This window comes from Schistocerca gregaria, chromosome 5 (genome assembly GCF_023897955.1).
Source record: "Schistocerca gregaria isolate iqSchGreg1 chromosome 5, iqSchGreg1.2, whole genome shotgun sequence".
Classification (NCBI taxonomy): domain Eukaryota; kingdom Metazoa; phylum Arthropoda; class Insecta; order Orthoptera; family Acrididae; genus Schistocerca; species Schistocerca gregaria.
In genome coordinates this window covers 513,894,071-513,909,493 of record NC_064924.1, presented here as the reverse complement: position 1 = coordinate 513,909,493, position 15,423 = coordinate 513,894,071, and the positions used below count along the sequence as shown (strand labels likewise).

General features: G+C 42.8%; 1 protein-coding gene across 4 annotated transcripts in view; it reads right to left on the bottom strand.

The window, feature by feature from the left end:
• The window catches only part of LOC126272877 (membrane-bound transcription factor site-1 protease-like), a 129,684-nt gene that overhangs the window by 91,922 nt on the left and 22,339 nt on the right, over positions 1 to 15,423 (bottom strand). For all 4 annotated transcript variants that reach the window (XM_049976102.1, XM_049976103.1, XM_049976105.1 and 1 more), the window contains exon 3: positions 2,748 to 2,957. In XM_049976102.1, coding sequence (XP_049832059.1) covers positions 2,748 to 2,957 — 210 coding nt within the window. The remainder of the gene's footprint in view (positions 1 to 2,747; positions 2,958 to 15,423) is intronic.

Sequence of the window (15,423 nt, the reverse complement as noted above, 5' to 3'; positions counted from 1 at the left end):
TCCTACTTAGCCATGAACACAAAAGAAAATAAACAGAAAAGCTTGTCTGAAGGACCTATTTTGAATTTCAGTGGTTATACATTTCTCGCATAGAACTGGCTTTCGTATGTTTCAGGAAAATAATAGTAATAAATATTACTACAAAAAAATCATGCTTTTCCTGCAATGGAGGTGCTGAACTTTACTTTCACCAACACAGACATGTTTGTTAAACCGTAACAGCAATGGATTACGTGTGTCTGGGACCACCTACGTACAGGAAATGTGTTTCATTGAATGTGATGACATCTACAGGTTGTTGCCAAGTAAGGGTGTGAAACAACTGAAAGCTGATGATGGCCACCAGATGAAGGTTTACTGCTTGCAGCATGTGGACATTTCATATTACACATTACATTTTCTCAACAGTATTCCTCAGACAGAACACTGTCTTCCCTCAAGGGACTCCTATTTGACTTCCTGAAGCATCTCCGTAATACTTGCCTGGTTTTTGAACCTATCGGTAACAAATCTAGCACTCACCTCTGAATTGCTTCGATATTTTCCTTGAATCCAACCTGGTGTGGATCCCAAACATTCGAGCAGAGCTCAAGAATATGTCACACTATTGTCCTATATGTGGTCTCCTTTACAGATGAACCACACTTTCCCAAAATTCTCCCAATAAATCAAAGTTGACTATGTGCTCTGCAATGTTATGCCTGGATATTTAATTGATGTGGCTGTGTCAAGCTGCAACCTACAACTGCTGTAACCAAACATTATGGGTTTGTTTTTCTACTCACCGCATTAACTTACATTTTTCTACATTTAGAGCTAGCTGCCATTCATCACACTAACTAGAAATTTTGTCTAAGTCATCTCGTATTCTCCTACAATCACTTAACTTCAACACCTTCCTGTACACCACAGCATCATTGGCAAACAACCGCAGACTTCTGCCTACATTGTCTGCCACATCATTTATGTATACAGAAAATGAAATGAAATGTCATGTGGCTAGGGCCTCCTGTTCGGTATATGGGTCACCTGGTGCAAGTCTTTTTAGTTAACGCCACTTCGGTGACTTGTGCGTTGATGGGGATGAGGAGATGATGATGATGATGATGATGATGATGATGATGACAACACAACACCCAGTCCCTGTGTGAAGAAACTCCCTGACCCAACCGGGAATCAAACCCGAGTCCCCTTGCATGGCATTCCATCGCACTGATCACTCAGCTATCGAGGCAGACTATACCGAAAATAATAGCTGTCCTATCACACCTCACTGGCATGATCCTGACAATACCTTCATCTCTGTTGAACACTCACCATTGAGAACAACAGACTGGGTTCTATTAATTAAGAAGTTACCTTGACTGGCAAGTCACAATTTCACCTCGTTTCCATAGATGCATGTTATCAAATACACTGACAGGCTGGCAGCTAAATGAGTCATTTAACCTGAAGTGTGTACTTCATGCCAGAAGAGGTTTTGTGGTGTTTGGAGGGTGTTTTTCGTACCATGAATTGGATCATCTCATTCATGTTACTGTGAACATCAATTAGGATGTTTATTTCATCAACCTTGCAGATCATGTGTTGTCCTTTGTTCTACATCTTCAGGATTAGTATGCTCTGAACACTCCCATTTTCCAAGGTATGTTCATGGGCCTGCATGTATACATTCCTGGTTTGAGTAACAGACACACTATTGCACCTTAACTGGTCTGCTTAATCACCAAATCCTAAATTCATAAAAAAATGTCTGAGACTATTTGGAACAGTGAGTGAAACGTAGCAAGCCACATACTTGAAATCTGGTAGCTCTACAGGATCTTACCATCATGGAGGAGTCTTCAGAGACACATGAGACACCTGAGAAATTGGTGGACACTCTTCACTGTTAAACTGATACCACTATCAAGGCTAGAGGTGGTATTAAGTGGTATTAACATCTCCTTGGGGTGACTAATTTCTTGTCTGGTGTGCTTATATTAAGACCTCACAAAGGTCATTAGTAGTCACATTTCTAGAATTAATTTTATGTTAGATTTTACTCAAAATAAATAAACTGTTACCATGTACAATTATCTTTATTTAGTTAATTTATTATTTAATCGGGCATCTCCACCGCATCATTGTGTGTGCACATCATATGCAGAATTTACTGAAACAAAACAAGACAGAATAACACAACATGAAAATACAAAATGTCAGAATGAATGGGGGGGGGGGGGGGGGGGGGGGGGAAGCCCTATACGCCCACACACACTGGAATAACGGGTGAAGGAAGGGGACGATAGCAGCCAGATTTTATTAATAGGATCCATCCTAACATTTATTTGAAATTACGTGCGAAACCCTCAGAAAATCCAAACCAGAATGGTTAGATCCAGTAAACAAAGTGCATCATTCTTAAATGAACACCAATGTGTTTTAGAGGCTTCGAATTGCAATGAAACAATCAAACATATCTCTCTGCACTCTTGTAACAACAGTATTGTTGACTACTTCATTAATTTAAGTGAATTACATGCCCCAAATATAACTGTGGTCCTAAAAGTACCCCTACAGCAAACAGGATTTTGTTTAGTCAACAGTTTCAAACATGGAATCCTTTTCACAGTGGCATCGGAAATTTAATAAACATGAATGATCAATGTTACGTTGATAGATTTATGACAAATAAAAATAGTTTGTGACTCATATATCATTAAAACCTGCTACTAACAGTTGTCTGTGATTATATTTTTACTTACAATGGCCAGACTTGATCTTCGCATATGACGAGATGATTGCCACGTCGGTTGAAGGCAGTTTGATCCTGTGCATTCAGATTTACGCTGCTGATCATCTGTGAGATTCACGTATTTGAGAGTACGGTGAACTACTCTCTGTGGTGTTACACGTCTCACAGATGGATGGTCACTGAGAGCTTCCAATCCATTAAGTTTCTCTGTTTCATCTAGCTGAAAATTAAAAAGTAAAACACAAATCCTACAGTACAGCTTTGGTTGCAACAGCTCTATATGTATATAAATCCTGTATCAGTATGAAGTACTGACTTTGCTTTGCAGGGTCGTAATTATTATCCTTTATTGTTACCTTAAATAAAAATGCTAAATAGAAACAAAGTAAACAACAAAAATAATGTGCAACTGACTGTTTTAAGTGGCACATAAGATAGCAGAGCAATGTGATGGTGAAAAGATAAGAAGTGTCCGAGCTCAATCTCTGTCATACTTGTGCTATAAATTTTGATACTCAGATGCAGGTAGAGTACTATATACTTTCTCTTCCTTCTTGCTGTTAGTGTGTAACAAAACGGTATGATTCTAAAAGTTAATATTCCCAATCTTTTGTAAGTGTACTATATGAGATTGGTAACTGGAATAACCTAAGAATTCATGTGACAGATATTTTGTGTGACAGAAATACAGAGACTGGATAAAAGCTCTTTTGCTGCTCCCTGCAATTAGAGCCAATGAAAATGCCAGAAGACATTGTTTACAAAATATTGGAACTGCTACAAAAAGTTAAAGGCTGATGTTCCTTGCGTGAATGGAAAACAGACATGAAATAATACTGACAGTTAGTTCCTACTGCTCAATGCCACAGAGAGTACTGAGAAGAAAATATTCATGATTAGGTTAAGGAAACAGAAGTAAAGAGCAACAGGGTGGAGCAAGGGTCCTTCCACAGACACAAAACAATGAACGGGAAGCCACAGCAAAGGCAATAAGAAACAGCTGGCAGCAGTGCCACAAATTGTACTCAGAAAGTTTCCTTGTGGACCTTCATTTTGTGTTTTTATATTGAATGTAACAACAGCATAAACAGACATTGTCATATCTAGTGGTTTACTGCAGTTTTGTTCATACATTGAGCTTTGTAAGTGCCGTGTACAAGGATTGAGATGAATGCAGTGTAATCCACCTGACTGCCATGGATGTATTTAAAGATTAAGAGTTTAATGTTTTCAGAAACTGAGACACAAAAGCCAGATCAAAATAATGGAAATCAACAACCACTCTCATTCAAATTCACACCAAAGATGTCCCAAGTTTCTGGAAAGAACTTTAACTCATAACTGAACTACAACTCCTCTGGTGCTGGTTAGCCAAACTGGATTCCATGAAAACAGTTGTAGGCAGTGACAGTGGTATTTTTTTTTATAAAAGAATAAATGTAACAACCTTTACAATTTCGAGTGGCTGGACCACCATTATTCACAGAGGGTAACAAAGTCAGAAATCGAAAAATCTTCCAATTAAAAACAGGCTTAACCAAGGTATTTTGCTGGCACCCACACTCTTTGCCTTGTACTTCGTGGCCATATAAAATGCAAACTGTCAACAGTAAGAAAGCACTCCTGAAAAATAAGAATTTGTTAACACAGAGTGTAAAGTCATTTTCTACAAGTACTTGTCTGGGGTTAGAAGCTCTTGAAATGGGCGCAACAGAGGACTGCTTAAGATTAGATGGGTAGATCGAATAATCAATCAAGATGTACTGAACTGAATTGCGGAAAAAAAGAAATTTATTTCACAACTTGACAAAATGAAGGGATTGATTTATAGGGAACATCCTAGGCATGTGCAAGGAACCATCAGTTTCACTGGCTATCCAAAAACAAACCATCAGACAAGCTCTTACGTGAGACACAGTAGCTTTTTTCTAGTATATCACAATGGAAGCTATTGAGTATTTTTTGATGTGCTCTTTTATTGTCTAAACAAACCCCCCGGAACATTGTATAATTGCATCCAAGGCAGAGCCACGTCTGAAAGCACCCACGTGATTCACCAACTGACCTGCCTACACTGTGATGCTTTCTATGTGGGAATGACCAGCAACAAACTGTCCATTCGCATGAATGGACACAGGCAGACAATGTTTGTTGGTAATGAGAATCTCCCTGTGGCTAAACATGCCTTTGTGCACGGCCAGAACATCTTGGCACAGTGTTACACCGTCCGGGTTATCTGTATACTTCCCACCAACACCAACCTAACCGAACTCCGGAGATGGGAACTTGCCCTTTAGTATATCCTCTCTTCTCGATATCCGCCAGGCCTCAACCTCTGCTAATTTCAAGTTGCCGCCGCTCATACCTCACCTGTCTTTCAACAACTTCTTTGCCTCTGTACTTCCGCCTCGACTGACATCTCTGCCCGAACTCTTTGCCTTTACAAATGTCTGCTTGTGTCTGTGTATGTGCGGATGGATGTGTGTGTGTGTGTGTGTGTGTGTGTGTGTGTGTGTGTGTGTGTGTGTGTGTGTGTATACACCTGTCTTTTTTTCCCCCTAAGTTAAGTCTTTCCGCTCCCGGGATTGGAATGACTCCTTACCCTCTCCCTTAAAACCCACATCCTTTCATCTTTCCCTCTCCTTCCCTCTTTCCTGAAGAAGCAACCATCGGTTGCGAAAGCTAGACATTTTGTGTGTGTGTGTGTGTGTGTGTTTGTGTGTTATTTTATTGTGCCTGTCTACCGGCGCTTTCCCGCTTGGTAAGTCTTGGAATCTTTGTTTTTAATATATTTTTCCCATGTGGAAGTTTCTTTCTATTCAGGTGACAAGTCGTAAGTTTAAATAAAGAAAATCAACAAATTAACACTGGAATTTGCTTAATTTTTAGCTCTTCCAGGAGCTCCTCGACAAAATAGAAGGAGTGAGCCATGAGGAAACTCTTCAGTTTAGACTTAAAAGAGTTTGGGCGACTGCTACTATTTTTCAGTTCTTGTGGTAGCTTATTGAAATGGATGCAGCAGAATACTGCACTCCTTTCTGCACAAGAGTCAAGGAAGTGCATTCCACATGCAGATTGGATTTCTGCCTAGTATTACCTGAGTGACAGCTGCTAACTCTTGGGAATAGGCTAATACTGCTAACAACAAATGACATTAAAGAAAATATATACAGTGAGGGCAATGTCAGAATTCCCAGACTATTGAATAGGGGTCGACAAGGTTCTCTAACTTACACCACATATAGCACGAACAGCCCATTTTTGAGCCAAAAATACCCTTTTTGAATCTGAAGAATTACCCCAAAAAATAATACCATACGACATAAGCATATGAAAATATGCGAAGTACACTACTTCTCGTGTTGAAGTATCACTATTTCAGATACTGTTCTAATGGTAAATAAAGCAGCATTTAGTTTCTGAACAAGATCCTGGACATGGGCTTTCCACAACAGCTTACTATCTATCCGAACGCCTAGGAACTTGAACTGTTCCGTCTCGCTTATAATATGCCCATTCTGTCTGATCAAAATATTGGTTCTTGTTGAATTGTGAGTTAGAAACTGTAAAAACCGAGTCTTACTGTGATTTAGCATCAAATTATTTTCCACAAGCCACGAAATTATTTCATGAACTACATTACTTGATACTGTTTCAATATTACGCACAAGATCCTTCACTATCAAGCCGGTGTCATCAGCAAACAGAAATGTTTTTGAATTACCTGTAATACTAGAAGGCATGTCATTCATATAAATAAGAAACAGCAGTGGCCCCAGCACCAACCCTTGGGGAACGCCCCACTTAACAGTGCCCCATTGGGACTGAACATCACTACCACTCTCAATATTGCGGAGTATTACCTTCTGCTTTCTGTTCTTAAAGTAAAAGGTGAACCAATTGTAAGCTACTCCCCTTACTCCATAATGGTCCAACTTCTGCAGTAATATTTTGTGGTCAACACAGTCAAAAGCCCTCGTTAAATCAAAGAAAACACCTAGCGTTTGCAACCTTTTATTTAATCTGTCCAAAACCTCACAGAGAAAAGAGAATATAGCATTTTCAGTTATTAAACCATTTCTAAAACCAAACTGTACATTTGACAGCAAATTATGTGAATTTAAATGCTCCAGTAACCTTGTATATACAACCTTCTCGATAACTTTAGCAAACACCGGTGGCATAGAAATAGGTCTAAAATTGTCAACATTATCAATGTCTCCCTTTTTATAAAGTGGCTTCACTACCGTGTACTTTAATCGCACAGGAAACCGACCATTCCTAAAGGAAAAGTTACAGATATGGCTAAGTACTGGGCTAACATACATAGAACAATACTTCAGTGTTCTGCTAGATACACTGTCATATCCATGAGAGTTCTTGGTCTTTAGTGGTTTGATTATTAACTCAATCTCCCTCTTGTCAGTATCATGGAGGAGCATTTCAGGTAACAGTCTCGGAACACTTTTTTCTAAGAGCGCTATATGATTCCCTGCTGGGACTAGGTTTCTATTTAGTTCACCTGCTATATTCAGAAAGTGATTATTAAACACTGTACATATATGCGACTTATCAGTAACACTGACATTCCCACTACGCACTGATTTATATCCTCGACTTGTCTCTGCAGACCAGCCAGCTCCTTTACGACTGACCATATGGTTTTAATTTTATCTTGAGACTTAGCTATTCTATCTGCATACCACATACTTTTTGCCTTCCTAAAACAATTTTTAAGCACCTTATAATACTGCTTGTAATGGGCTGCTGCACTTAGATTTTGACTGTTTCTAACGTTTTGATATAATCGCCAGTTTGTTCTACACAATATTCTTATCCCTCTAATCAGCCACCCAGGCCGCCTGTTTGTGCTAGTACCCTGTTTTGAACGTTCTAACGGAAAGCAACTTTCAAAGAGCACGAGAAAAGTCTTGAGAAAAGCATTATATTTATCGTCTACTGTGTCAGCACTATAAACATCTTGCCACTCTTGTTCCTTGATAAGGTTTACAAAGGTCTTTACAGCAACTGGATCAGCTTTCCTAAACAGCTGATGACTATATTTAACACGTGTTGCAGTACAAAAATCTTTTAGAGTTAAAATTTGTGCATCATGACCTGAAAGGCCATTCGCCTTTTTGCTAACAGAATGCCCTTCTAGTAATGAGGAATGAACAAAAATGTTGTCTATAGTTGTTCCACTGTTCCCTTGCAGTCTCATTGGAAAGAATACAGTTTGCGTAAGACTACATGAATTAAGGAGGTCTACCAGCATTCTCTTCCTTGGACAATCACTTATACAATTAATATTGAAGTCGCCACATATAACTAACTTTTTGTATTTCCTATAAAGTGAACCAAGAACCTCCGCTAGCTTTAGCAAAAATGTTGTGAAATCAGAGTCTGGGGATCTATAAATAACAACAGTTAGAAGTTTAGCTCCGTTAAATTTAACCACACCTGCACAACATTCAAACATCTTTTCAGTGCAGTACTTTGAAACATCAATTGACTCAAATGGGATGCCATTTTTCACATACAAGGCTACTCCCCCACACCGCAAAGAGCTCCTCAAAAAGTTGCCAGCCAGCCTGTATCCTGGTAAAGGAAGCCTCTGAATTATCTCTTTATTTAAGAAGTGTTTAGATATACCAATAATTTCAGAGTCAACATTTATAAGCAGTTCACTAACTTTATCTCTAATACCTTGTATATTCTGATGAAATATACTAATTCCCTCATTACTCAGATACCTAAACTTTGTCAAAAGTGGTTCCTTTGTTAGAGAGACTTCCCTTAAGCAGGACTACCTGTCAGCTAATTTCATTCTAAAAAAAAGGTGCAGCTCTAACACCCACTACCGCAGGAATTTTCCCATGAGTGATCCACCAACCCCATGTCAATCGGGTGTTGAAAACCAGCCCAAATAATCAATGTGTCTCCACTACAGTGAGTGGATTGTCATTAAGGTAAAGTTCTGGTTCCGGATGAATGGTACGATGCCGACAGAAATGCATGACACACAACTTCGTGGCTGAAAACTGGAAGCTGTGGGCTAGAGCCCATGACCGCACCTTATGCTTGGCTCCCTGTAGCCACCACTCGGCAACACCAGTACTGGAGGAGCTGTACGAAATGCAGAAGTCGTCTGCATACAGAGAAGGTGAGACCGACGGCCTGACAGCCGCTGCTAGATCATTAATGGCCACTAAAATAGAGATACACTCAATACAGAGCCCTGCTGGGCCCAATTCTCCTGGATATGGGGGGAACTATGGGAGGCACCAACTTGGACACAGAAAGTATGGAACAACAGGAAATTCTGGATAAAAATCAGGAGTGGGAGTCGGAGACCCCACCCGTATAATATGGCAAGGATATGATGTTGCCAGGTCGTGTTGTAAGCTTTTCATAAATCAAAATAGACAGCAACCAGGTGTTGGCGTCTGGAAAAGGCTGTTCAGATGGCAGATTCGAGGGAAACTAGGTTATCAATGTTAGAGTGACCCTGGCAGAAACTGCCCTGGCATGGAGCCATTAGGCCACGTGACCCCAGGACCCAACACAACTGTTGACTTACCATACATTCTAACAGCTTACAAAGAACGTTGCTGAGGCTGATGGGCCAATAGCTATCCACATTAAGCGGTTTTTTTCCAGGTTTGAGCACTGCAATGATGGTGCTCTCCCACCATTGTGATGGAAAGACACCACTGCACCAGATCCGGTTGAAGATGACAAGGAGATGTCGCTTGTAGTCAGACGAGAGATGTTTGATCATCTGGTTTTGGATCCGATCTGACTCAGGAGCTGTGACGGGGCAATGTGCAAGGATGCTGAGGAGATCCTACTCTACAAAATGGAGCATTATAGGATTAACTGTGACGTTCAGTGAATGAGAGGGCTTTCCTTTCCATCCGCTGTTTGAGGATACGAAATGTCGGATAATTCTCTGATGCGGAAGCTCGATCACAGCGCTCAGCAGAGTGCTTGGCAATTGTGTTTGCGTTGGTAGATAACATGCCATTGAGGCTAATGCCAGGAACACCAGTCGGAGTCTGGTATCCACAAACATGTCTGATCTTCGTTCAGACTTGGGAAGGTGACACATGGCACCCAATGGTCGAGACATACCTCTCCCAACACGCCTGTTTCCATCTTTTTATAAGCTGTCAAATGCAGGCATGCTTGAGCCATTTAAAAGCTATTAGCTGCTCTAGGGAAGGATGCTGCTTATGTTGCTGTAGAGCCCGCCAACGCTCTTTAATGGATTCAGCGATTTCCGGCGACCACCAAGGTACTGAGAGATGGGAGAAGTCCTGGGTTGCAGAGAAATAAATCAATGGTCGAGTAAGTGCTGTGAGCCACACTGAAATGTGTGGGAGCCCCAGTATTTAAGAGGCAGAGGTTGAGTTGAGACAGGAAAGTTTCAACATCTCTACCTCGGCCAGTAAGCACACTGCCAGCCCACAAGGAGTTATCAGTGTTAAAATCTCCCAAAAAGTAGGAAAGGTTTAGGGAGTTGTTGAATCAGTGCAGCCAATGCGTTCAGGGGTAGTGCACCATCTGGAGGAAGACATTTGTTGGAGACTGTTATTTCCTGTGTTGTCCTTATCCTAACAGCCACAGCTTCAAGAGAGGCACGGGTTCACTGCATACTGAGTTCAGGACATAGTCACAAACTCCACCTGACACTGCTATAGTTGCTATGGTTCTTGCAATATCCCCTACAGCCGCGAAGGGCCGGGGTCTGCATTGCCAGGAACCAGGTTTCCTGGAGGGCAATGCAGAAAGCAGGTGTAAAGCTTAACAGTTGCCGTAGCTCAGTCAGGTGGTGGATAAAACCGCACCAATTCCACTGGAGAATGATGTTATCACGAGGCTGTGAACGCACGAAGAATGCAAGGAGGCAGGTTATGCCTCAAGGTCACCTGCTGCCACCAACTGAGTATTTGCATCCGTTCCTATTGCAGATGTGGCATCAGTGAGATACAGGTCCTCAGGGGACGAGTGTCTGCTGTGGCATTAGTGGAGACCTTGGGAGAGAGGGTCCCAAGGGACCCCTTCCACATGAGGAGTCAAAGGAGGCTGTTGCTTCTCCAGCTGGGAGGGGAGGGGGGGGGGGACTGATATCCCCTGCATTTGGGGAGGACTTGCTCCCAAAGTACCTACTTTGAGAGCAACAGAAGGAGATTTTCCCCTTACCACCAAGGAGCAGATGTATTCTGGAGGCACAGAGGACCCACTTTTCGTGGCATAGAGTGTGGTATGACTGGTACTTGTGATAACGATGGTAATGTAGATGCAGTGTATGTGTACGTCAACGGAGCCAGGTGTAATAATCCAAATTTATGTTTAGCCTCTTGCTAAGTCAACCAGTCCAGGGTCTTGTACTCCATGATTTTCTGCTCCTTTTGGAGTACTGTGCAGTCTAGTAAACAGGGGCCGGGCTGCTCTCCGCAGTTGATACAATTGGGACGAGGCGCACAGGGAGTATCTGAATGCAGTGCACATCCTCAGTCTTGACACGTGGCGTTGGAAGTGCAGCGGGAAGACATGTGCTCAAGTTTCCAGCACTTAAAGCACCGCATAGGGGAGGGACATACGGATTAATGTCATAGTGGTAATCCATAACCTTGACCTTTCAGGTAATGAATGACCCTCAAAGGTCAAGATGAAGGCACCAGTAGCAACCCTGATGTCTTTGGGTCCCCTATAAACATGCCGGATGAAATGAACATCCCACCGCTCTAGATTGGTGCGGAGCTCGCCATCAGACTGCAAGAGGAGGTCGCGATGGAAAATAATCCCCTGGACCATGGTGAGGATTTTATGGGGAGTGATAGAAACAGGAGTATCACCCAAATGATCACAGGTGAGTAAAGCCTGGGATTGGGCTGGGAATGCTGTCTGAATCAAGACTGCTCCGCTTGTCATCTTGGACAGCACTGTCACTTCCCCAAACTTATCCTCAAGACGTTCAACAAAAAACTGAGGCTTCATAGGTAGAAAGCGAGTCCCTCTGCATTCTGCTACAGACTAAATACCGAAGCAAATATAGCTCTCTTCTTTCTGTAGCCCTACGTTCCTCCCATGGTGTAGTGATGGAGGGAAATGATTTAGGGTCATATCTGTCGGTATTGTACTCAATCTTGCCCTTTTAGAGACTGCTGGTGCCGTACAGTCACCAGCAAGAGATGACTTATTCTGCTTCATTGCGGGTCATCTGCTCTGATGGCACCCACTCTGATCAGGGCTCTCCCCACTGGCGCCACCCAGCCACAGCAAAGGCCACCTGGCAAGAGTCCTGATTCTCCAGGAAGACAGGCTTCTATTCTTTGGCATACATGGGGAGTTTACAGCTCAGGCATCAGCAGTACGATCCCTGTGTTCTCAGGGGGCTGCCACCAAATGGGAACATGACGGCCCTACCGAATGGATAGCTACTGGCACAGAGAAATCCAATACTGTCATGGGGGTGAAAGATGACAGGAGACAACGGAAGAAGATGACATACCTCAGAAAGTGTCCTCTCCCAAATAGTTGAACTGCAAGTGGAGATGCAAAGCCATGTCAAGAGGTTCTGGAGATTGAATCTAAGGGCACTATGGATAACTCATGCACCCCATAAGGCATCTTTCCCCATATAGCCTGCACTTCTAGGGCTGTTTGCAGACTAGGTCTGGGGGCAGTGCCTTTGTGATACCCTCACCATATTGAGCAAGGGAGTTCTTGTCACTGCAGATACACCATCCCTGGGCAGCCAGGTTGTATGGGAGGGGCTTATTGGTGGGAAAGGGGTGACAGCTGTCAAAATTCAGGTACTGTTGGTGGTTGGTGGGTTTAGTGTGGACAGAAGTGCAGATGGAGCCGTCAGAGAGGAGGTGGTCAACATCTAGAAAGGTGGCACACTGGGCCGAGGAGGACAATGTAAAGAGGATGCGACAGATGGTGTTGAGATTGTGAAGGAACGAAGATAGAGTGCCTTGGCCCTGAGTCCAGATCATGAAGATATCATATATGAACCAGAATCAGACTAAGGGTTTAGTGTTTTGGGAGGCTAGGAAGGTCTCCTCTAGATTCCCCACAAAAAGGTTGGCATAGGAGGGTACCATGTGGGTGCCCTTAGCTGTGCCGCCGATTTGTTTATTTACCTCCCCTGCAAATGATTAGTAGTTGTGGATTAGGATAAAGTTAGTAAGGTGTATGAGAAATGTCGTAGTGGGTTTGGAGTCATAAGGGCATTGCAGAAAGGTGGTGTTCAATAGCGGTAAGACAATGGGCATGAGGAATGCTGCTGTATAGGGAGGTGGCGTCAACAGCGATGCGCACAGATACAGGAGATAAAGGGGTGAGGTTAGTGAAGAGATGGTGAAGGAAGTGGTTGGAGTCTTGCGCGGGAGGCTAGATTATGGGCAATTGGTTGGATGTGTTGGTCAATGAGGGCCAAAATTCTTTCATTGGGGGCACAGTAACCAGCCACAATGGGACATCCAAAATTGTTGGATTTTGGGGAGCATGTAGAAGGTGGATGTGTGGGGTGTCATAGGGGTGAGGAAGGAAATGGATTCAGGGAAGATATTCTGGGGAAGTGCCCAAGGCTTTAAGCAGAGACTGGAGTTTGTGTTGTACTTCTGGGATAGCATCACTCTGGCAGAGTTTATAGATGGAGGAATCAGATAATGGGCAAGGGCCTTTTGCCAGGTAATCACTGTGATTCATAACGGCAACGGTGGAATCTTTGTTTGAAGGTAGGATGATTATGTAAGAGTTTGTTTTGTGGTTGAGTATGTTGTCCTTTCTTCTATTGAAAGCTTGGTGGTCTGAAGAAGGGACCTGGGGAAAGATGGTGAGACCATGTTGGAGGTAAGGAATTCCTGGGAGGTGACCAGCAGGTGGTTAGATTGGGGGGGGGGGGGGGGAGGATCATGGCTGGATGGTGGTATGAACTGGAATAGGCAGGGTTCAGTGTTGGAATTAGGGTGGTGGCAAAGAAATACTTCCATTGCACTGATTGGGAGAAAGAGAGTAGGTCTTTGACAAGTCCAGCATGGTTAAATTTGGGTGTGGAGCAGAAGGTGAGGTCTTTGGATATGACAGAAACTTCTGCAGAGCAGAGGGTTTTTGTGAAAAGATTAACAACAGTACTGTGGGAATGTTTTGGCTCTAGATTTGGTAGAGAGTTGTTAGGAATATTTGAGGGATGTGGCAAGTTGAAAAGGTCAGCTAGGTAGGCTTTAGCTGCTATGAGAGGTGGATGAGGAGGAACACCGTGGGTATGACAGGGGTTGGATAGTGGTGCCCCGAGGCAGCAGATTGGGTAACTTATGGAGGTGGTATCAGGAGTGCCCCTCCAGGTGCTGGAGAGCAAGTGATTCAATGTCAAAGATGTGATTATGGTGTAGGGACTGCAGAGTAGGAGTATCTTGAGGAGGGAGCACAGGTGGTTCTGGGATGCCTGTGCCATTATATTAGTAAATAATTACATATCATGTACTTCCAAGGTATTACATTTGTGTGTGTACCTGCAGATTGGAAAGTTGCGCAGGTCGCACCAGTGTTTAAGAAGGATAGTAGGAGTAATCCATCGAACTACAGACCTATATCATTGACGTCGGTTTGCAGTAGGGTTTTGGAGCATATACTGTATTCAAACATTATGAATCACCTCGAAGGGAACAATCTATTGAGACGTAATTAGCATGGTTTCAGAAAACATCGTTCTTGTGCAACGCAGCTAGCTCTTTATTCCCATGAAGTAATGGCCGCTATCGACAGGGGATCTCAAGTTGATTCCGTATTTCTAGATTTCCGGAAAGCTTTTGACACCGTTGCTCACAAGCGACTTCTAATCAAGTCGAAGGCCTATGGGGTATCGTCTCAGTTGTGCGACTGGATTCGTGATTTCCTGTCAGGAAGGTTGCAGTTCGTAATAATAGACGGCAAATCATCGAGTAAAACTGAAGTGATATCAGGTGTTCCCCAGGGAAGTGTCCTGGGACCTCTGCTGTTCCTGGTCTATATAAATGACCTGGGTGACAATCTGAGCAGTTCTCTTAGGTTGTTCGCAGATGATGCTGTAATTTACCATCTAAGGAGGTCATCCGAAGACCAGTATCAGTTGCAAAGTGATTTAGAAAAGATTGCTGTATGGTGTGGCAGGTGGCAGTTGACGCTAAATAACAAAAAGTGTGAGGTGATCCACATGTGTTGCAAAAGAAATCCGTTGGAATTCGATTACTCGATAAATAGTACAATACTCAAGCCTGTCAATTCAACTAATACCTGGGTGTAAAAATTACGAACAACTTCAGTTCGAAAGACCACATAGATAATATTGTGGGGAAGGCGAGCCAAAGGTTGCGTTTCATTGGCAGGACACTTAGACGATGCAACAAGTCCACTAAAGAGACAGCTTACACTACACTCGTTCGTCCTCTGTTAGAATATTGCTGCGCGGTATGGGATCCTTACCAGGTGGGATTGATGAAGGACATCGAACGGGTGCAAAAAAGGGCAGCTCGTTTTGTAGTATCACATAATAGGGAAGAGAGTGTGGCAGATATGATACGCGAGTTTGGATGGAAGTCATTGAAGCAAAAAGTTTTTTCGTTGCGGCGAGATCTATTTACGAATTTTCAGTCACCAACTTTTTCTTCCGAATGCGAAAATATTTTGTTGAGCCC